Source organism: Oncorhynchus mykiss, unplaced genomic scaffold (assembly GCF_013265735.2).
Source record: "Oncorhynchus mykiss isolate Arlee unplaced genomic scaffold, USDA_OmykA_1.1 un_scaffold_734, whole genome shotgun sequence".
Lineage (NCBI taxonomy): Eukaryota > Metazoa > Chordata > Actinopteri > Salmoniformes > Salmonidae > Oncorhynchus > Oncorhynchus mykiss.
Window position 1 is genome coordinate 1 of NW_023494181.1, and position 7,500 is coordinate 7,500.

Genomic DNA, 7,500 nt, shown 5'->3' on the forward strand with positions numbered 1-7,500 from the left:
GTACTGAGGCAAATGCGTGTGTGTGGTGTGTGTGTGTGTGGTGTGTTTGTACCTGGAGAATCCTTTCTCGTCGTCATGTCGTTGAAGACAGTTCCGTTGATCTGACTTGGTTTGGGCCACCCAGTTAAACACTGGCATGCGGAACTTAGTCTGGATAGGCTTCTTAATCTTCACAGCTAAAAGAGACAGAGAAGGAGGAGGAAGGAATGGAAGGAAGGAGAGGAGGAGGAGGAGGGAATGGAAGGAAGAGAGAGAGGAGGAGGAGGGAAAGGAAGGAAGAGAGAGGAGGAGGAGGGAATGGAAGGAAGAGAGAGGAGGAGGGAATGGAAGGAAGAGAGAGGAGGAGGAGGAGGGAATGGAAGGAAGAGAGAGAGGAGGAGGAGGAGGAACGGAAGAGAGAGAGGAGGAGGAAGGAATGGAAGAGAGAGAGAGGAGGAGGGGGAATGGAAGGAAGAGAGAGAGGAGGAGGAGGGAAAGGAAGGAAGAGAGAGAGGAGAGAGGGAATGGAAGGAAGAGAGAGGAGGAGAGGAATGGAAGGAGAGAGAGAGGAGGAGGAGGGAACGGAAGGAAGAGAGAGAGGAGAAGGAGGAGGGAACGGAAGGAAGAGAGAGGAGGAGGAGGGAATGAAGGAAGAGAGAAAAGGAGAGGAGGGGGGAATGGAAGGAAAGAGAGAGGAGGAGGAAAGGAAGAGAGGAGGAGGAGGAGGAACGGAAGGAAGAGAGAGAGGAGGAGGAGGAATGGAAGGAGAGAGAGAGGAGGAGGAGGAATGGAAGGAAGAGAGAGAGGAGGAGGGAATGGAAGGAAGAGAGAGAGGAGAGGAGGGAATGGAAGGAAGAGAGAGAGGAGGAGGAGGGATGGAAGGAAGAGAGAGAGGAGGAGGAGGGAATGGAAGGAAGAGAGAGAGGAGAAGGAGGGAAGAAGAGAGAGGAGGAGGAGGAGGAACGGAAGGAAGAGAGAGAGGAGAGGGAGGGAAGGAAGAGAGAGAGGAGGAGAGGAGGGAATGGAAGGAAGAGAGAGAGGAGAGAGGGAAGGAAGGAAGAGAGAGAGGAGGAGGAGGGATGGAAGGAAGAGAGAGGGAGGAGGGAACGGAAGGAAGAGAGAGGAGGAGGAGGAGGGAAGGAAGGAAGAGAGAGGAGGAGGAGGAGGAGGAATGGAAGGAAGAGAGAGGAGGAGGAGGGAACGGAAGGAAGAGAGAGAGGAGGAGGAGGGAACGGAAGGAAGAGAGAGAGGAGGGAGGGGGAACGGAAGGAAGAGAGAGGAGGAGGAGGAGGAACGGAAGAAAGAGAGAGGAGGAGGAGGGGGAAGGGAAGAAGAGAGAGAGAAGGAGGAGGGAATGGAAGGAAGAGAGAGAGGAGGAGGAGGGAACGGAAGGAAGAGAGAGGAGGAGGAGGAGAGAATGGAAGGAGAGAGAGAGGAGGAGGAGGAGGAACGGAAGGAAGAGAGAGAGGAGGAGGAGGGAATGGAAGGAAGAGAGAGAGGAGGAGGAATGGAAGGAAGAGAGAGAGGAGGAGGAGGAGGAAGGAAGAAGAGAGGAGGAGGAGGGAATGGAAGGAAGAGAGAGAGGAGGAGGAGGGAATGGAAGGAGAGAGAGAGAGGAGGAGGGAATGGAAGAAGAGAGAGAGGAGGAGGAGAGATGGAAGGAGAGAGAGAGAGAGGAGGGAACGGAAGGAAAGAGAGAGAGGAGGAGGGAACGGAAGGAAGAGAGAGGAGGAGGAGGGGGAATGGAAGGAAGAGAGAGGAGAGGGAAGGGAAGGAAGAGAGAGAGGAGGAGAGGAACGGAAGGAGAGAGAGAGGAGGAGGAGGGAACGGAAGGAAAGAGAGAGGAGGAGGAGGGAATGGAAGGAGAGAGAGAGAGGAGGAGGAGGAAGGAAAGAGAGAGAGAGGAGGGAAAGGGAAGAAGAGAGAGAGGAGAGGAGGGAACGGAAGAAGAGAGAGGAGGAGAGGAGGGAATGGAAGGAAGAGAGAGAGGAGGAGAGGGAACGAAGGAAGAGAGAGGAGGAGGGAGGGAATGGAAGGAGAGAGAGGCAGGAGGGAATGAAGGAAAGAGAGAGGAGGGAGGGAATGGAGGAAGAGAGAGAGGAGGGAGGGAACGGAAGGAAGAGAGAGGAGGAGGAGGACGGAAGGAAGAGAGAGAGGAGAGGAGGAGGGAATGGAAGGAAGAGAGAGAGGAGGAGAAGGAACGGAAGGAAGAGAGAGGAGAGGAGGAGGGAATGGAAGAAGAGAGAGAGGAGGAGGAAGGAACGGAAGGAAGAGAGAGGAGGAGGAGGAGGGAATGGAAGGAAGAGAGAGAGGAGGAAGGAACGGAGGAAGAGAGAGGAGGAGGAGGAGGAATGGAAGGAAGAGAGAGAGGAGGAGGAGGGAACGGAAGAAGAGAGAGGAGGAGGAGGAAGAGAATGGAGGAAGAGAGAGAGAGGAGGAGGAGGGAACGGAAGGAGAGAGAGAGGAGGAGGAGGGAACGGAAGGAAGAGGAGAGGAGGAGGAGGAGGAACGAAGAAGAGAGAGAGGAGGAGGAGAGAATGGAAGGAAGGAGAGAGGAGGAGGAGGGAACGGAAGGAAGAGAGAGGAGGAGGAGGGAATGGAAGGAAGAGAGAGAGGAGGAGGAGAGAATGGAAGGAAGAGAGAGAGGGAGGAGGAGGGAACGGAAGGAAGAGAGAGGAGGAGGAACGGAAGGAAGAGAGAGGAGAAGGAGGAGGGAATGGAAGGAAGAGAAGAGGAGGAGGAAGGAAGGAAGGAAGAGAGAGAGGAGAAGAGGAGGGAATGGAAGGAAGAGAGAGAGGAGGAGAAGGAACGGAAGGAAGAGAGAGGAGGAGGAGGGAATTGGAAGGAGGAGAGAGGAGGAAGAACAAGAGGAGAGAGAGGAGAGGAGGGGAGGAAGGAAGAAGAGAGAGGAGGAGAGGGAACGGAAGGAAGAGAGAGGAGGAGGAGGAGAGAATGGAAGGAAGAGAGAGAGGGAGGAGAGGGAATGGAAGGAAGAGAGAGAGGAGGAGGAAGGAACGGAAGGAGAGAGAGAGGAGGAGGGGAAATGGAAGAAGAGAAGAGAGGAGGAGGAACGGAAGGAAGAGAGAGGAGAGGAGGGGAATGGAAGGAAGAGAGAGGAGGAGGAAGGAACGGAAGGAAGAGAGAGGAGGAGGAGGAGGGAATGGAAGGAAGAGAGAGAGGAGGAGGAGGAACGAAGGAGGAGGAGGAGGAGGGAATGTAAAAGGAAGAGAAGAGGAAGGAGGAGGAGGAATGGAAGGAAGAGAGAAGGAGGAGGAAGGAACGGAAGGAGGAGTAGGAGGGAACAGAAGAAGAGAGAGAAGGAGGAGGGAACGGAAGGAGAGAGAGAGAAGGAGGAGGAGGGAATGGAAGGAAGAGAGAGAAGGAGGAGGGAATGGAAGGAAGAGAGAGAGGAGGAGGAGGGAATGGAAGGAGAGAGGAGGAGGAGGGAATGTAAGGAAGAGAGAGAGAGAAGAGGAGGAGGGAATGGAAGGGAGAGAGAAGGAGGAGAGAGAGAGTGGGAGGAGAAAACAGAAGGAAGAGAGAAAGAGAAGGAAAGCATCAGCAGCAGCAGAGTAAAATGTGAACACAACATGATCACATGACAAGACATCGCCTCACCACATAATCACACAACATGATCACATGACAAGACATCGCCTCACCACATAATCACACAACATGATCACATGACAAGACATCGCCTCATCACATGACATCGCCTCATCACATAATCACACAACATGATCACATGACAAGACATCACCTCATCACATAATCACACAACATGATCACATGACAAGACATCACCTCATCACATAGTCATACAACATGATCACATGACAAGACATCACCTCACCACACGACACAGAATAACACAGGTATGAGAGAGGTACTGAGGAGTGTACCATTATGAGAGATGTATGGAACAGACAGGTATGAGACAAGTACTAAGGAGAGGTGTGAGACAGGTACTAAGGAGAGGTGTGAGACAGGTACTGAGGAGGTGTACCATTATGAGAGATGTATGGAACAGACAGGTATGAGACAAGTACTAAGGAGGGTGTAAGACAGGTACTAAGGAGAGTGTGAGACAGGTACTAAGGAGAGGTGTGAGACAGGTACTACGGAGAGAGGCGTGAGACAGTACTAATGAGAGGTGTGAGACAGGTACTACGGAGAGAGGCGTGAGACAGGTACTAAGGAGAGGTGTGAGACAGGTACTAAGAGAGGTGTGAAACAGGTACTAAGGAGAGGTGTAACACAGGTTACGGAGACGTGTGAGACAGGTACTAAGGAGAGGTGTGAAACAGGTACTAAGGAGAGGTGTAAGACAGGTACTACGGAGACGTGTGAGACAGGTACTAAGGAGAGAGGCGTGAGACAGGTACTAAGGAGAGGTGTGAGACAGATACTAAGAGAGGTGTGAAACAGGTACTGAGGAGAGAGGCGTGAGACAAATACTAAGGAGAGGTGTGAGACAGGTACTAAGGAGAGGCATGAGACAGGTACTACGGAGAGGTGTGAGACAGGTACTAAGGAGGTGGTGAGAGACAGGTACTAAGGAGAGGTGTGAGACAGGTACTAAGGAGAGGTGTAAGACAGGTACTACGGAGACGTGTGAGACAGGTACTAAGGAGAGAGGCGTGAGACAGGTACTAAGGAGAGGTGTGAGACAGATACTAAGGAGAGTGTGAAACAGGTACTGAGAAGAGGGCGTGAGACAAATACTAAGGAAGGTGTGAGACAGGTACTAAGGAGAGGGGCATGAGACAGGTACTAAGGAGAGGTGTGAGACAGGTACTAAGGAGGTGGTGAGAGACAGGTACTAAGGAGAGGTGTGAGACAGGTACTAAGGAGATGCGTGAGACAGGTACTAAGGAGAGGTGTGAGACAGGTACTAAGGAGAGGTGTGAGACAGGTACTAAGGAGAGGCGTGAGACAGTACTAAGAAGAGGTGTGAGACAGGTACTAAGGAGAGATGTGAGACAGGCATTAAGGAGGTGTGAGACAGGTACTAAGGAGAGGTGTGAGACAGATACTAAGGAGAGGTGTGAGACAGGTACTAAGGAGAGATGTGAGACAGGTACTGAGGAGAGAGGCGTGAGACAGGTACTAAGGAGAGGTGTGAGACAGGTACTAAGGAGAGAGGTGTGAGATAGGTACTAAGCGTGTGATCAGAGGGAACCTACAGAACAGCTTGAGTGACCCCTCTGAGAGCAGAACAGAGGAGAGAACCCGAGAGAATATTGAATTAGAACAAGAGAGAGAACGTTAGAATCAGAGACAGAGAACCAGAGAGAGAGAGAACTCAGGCAGTATAGAAAAGTGGTAGTTCAGAATACTCCAATCAGAATCAACTCCAGCGAGAAAGGGAGGCAGATCCCTAGTGTTCACACCAGGAGATCCTTATATAACTATAGAAGTACACTTCTTAAATCTCTCTTTGATACATGCGGCACACAGCTCAAACAAACACACACACACACACACACACACACACACACACACACACACACACACACACACACACACACACACACACACACACACACACACACACACACAGAGACACACAGCCTTACCTGCCAGGCCGGAGTTAAAGATGACAGTGGGTGATCCACCACAGCCGGGGAGTGGAGGGGCGCATGGGGGAGGAGGGGGAGGCAGAGGACCGGAGGACTCCATGGAACATAAGGGGGGAGGAGGGGGAGGTGGGGGAGGAGGAGGAGGAGTAGGAGCAGGGTAGCCCGTTTGACACTACAGAGGAAGAAGAGAGAAGACAGAGAATTAACCAACCAGGCGAGAGAAGACAGAGAATTAACCACCAGGAGAGAGAAGACAGAGAATTAACCAACCAGGGAGAAAGACAGAGAATTAACTTCTTTGGGACTGGGGGGCAGTATTGAGTAGCTTGGATAAAAAGTGCCCAGAGTAAACTGCCTGCTACTCAGGCCCAAAAGCTAGAATATGCATATAATTTGATTTGGATAGAAAACACTCTGAAGTTTCTAAAACTGTTTGAATGATGTCTGTGAGTATAACAGAACTCATATGGCAGGCAAAAACCTGAGAAGAAAATCCAACCAGGAGTGGGAAATCTGAGGTTTGTAGTTTTCAAGTCATTGCCTATTGAATATACAGTGTCTATGGGGTCATATTGCACTTCCTAAGGCTTCCACTAGATGTCAACAGTCTTTAGAACCTTGTTTGAGGCTTCTACTGTGAAGGGGGAGAGAAAGAGAGCTGTTTGAGCCAGAGTGCCATGAGCTGATCACACGTGTACCTGTGAGAGGTAGCTGCGTTCCATTGCATTTCTAAAAGACAAAGGAATCCTCCTGGTTTGAACATTATTGAAGATTTATGTTAAAAATATCCTAAAGATGGATTCTATACATCGTTTGACATGTTTCTACGAACTGTAATATAACTTTTTTGACATTTCGTCTGAACAAGTGATTGCGCATTATGCATTTTGATTACTGGGCTAAACGCGCAAACAAAAAGAGGTATTTGGACCTAAATTATGGACTTTATCGAACAAAACAACATTTATTGTGGAACTGGGATTCCTGGGGTGCATTCCGATCAAGATCCTCAAAGTAAGTGAATATTTATAACGCTATTTCTGACTTTTCTGACACCTCTCCTTCTTTGGAAAATGGCTTAATGTATTTCTGTGACTAGGCGCGCGACCTAACATAATCGTAAGGTGTGCTTTCGTCGTAAAGCCTATTTGAAATCATCGGACACTGTGACTGGATTTACAAGAAGTTTATCTTTAAAATGGTGTAAAATACTTGTATGTTTGAGGAATTTTAATTATGGGATTTCTGTTGTTTTGAATTGGCGCCCTGTAATTTCACTGGCTGTTGGCCAGAGAAGTTCACCAACCAGGAGAGAGAAGACAGAGAATTAACCAACCAGGATAGGGAAGGCCGATTACACTATTACATCAATTACATGAACAACGGAGCAATATGATAGGTCAGAACTAACACTCACTGTTCCCTGGCATCCCTGGCATTGGTGGAGGTGGTGGGGGAGGGGGAGGGGCTGGCATCATCCCTAGTCCCGCCCCTGACAAGCCATAGCCCACTGTCTCCGGACTGGGGGAGGGTCATGCCCAGGGTCAGAGAGGTGGAGGACAAGTCACCCACCCCTCCGTCCCCCTCGCCCCTCGCGGGTTGTAAGGTGCCCCCTCCCTGCACCACCAAGGTGCCCCCTCCACCCTCCTGAGCATGGCGCTCCAGTCGACTTTGCCTGCGGATGGTCTGGTCCTTCTCACGCACGATCCTCCAGGTGGGTGCACCTGGTTGTTAGCACTAGCATACACATCCTGGAATAAGAGAGAGTTAGCCTAGCTTTAGCATGCATAGAGAGAAGGTGCTAGAGTTAGCCTAGCTTTAGCATGCATAGAGAGAAGGTGCTAGAGTTAGCCTAGCTTTAGCATGCAGAGAGAGAAGGTGCTAGAGTTAGCCTAGCACCAAATAGCTGAGTGTTGCTAGTGATAGCCTAGCCTAG

General features: G+C 50.6%; 1 protein-coding gene across 1 annotated transcript in view; it reads right to left on the reverse strand.

The window, feature by feature from the left end:
- Positions 1 to 52: 52 nt before the first annotated feature.
- LOC110515356 (formin-like protein 2) overlaps positions 53 to 7,500 on the reverse strand; it is a gene marked incomplete at its 3' end in the record, with an annotated part of 21,338 nt that continues 13,890 nt past the window's right edge. Inside the window, 7 exon segments of the mRNA XM_036974602.1 lie at positions 53 to 114; positions 116 to 176; positions 5,169 to 5,189; positions 5,562 to 5,736; positions 6,263 to 6,293; positions 6,982 to 7,282; positions 7,285 to 7,315. Of these exon segments, the coding sequence (XP_036830497.1) occupies positions 53 to 114; positions 116 to 176; positions 5,169 to 5,189; positions 5,562 to 5,736; positions 6,263 to 6,293; positions 6,982 to 7,282; positions 7,285 to 7,315 (682 nt within the window).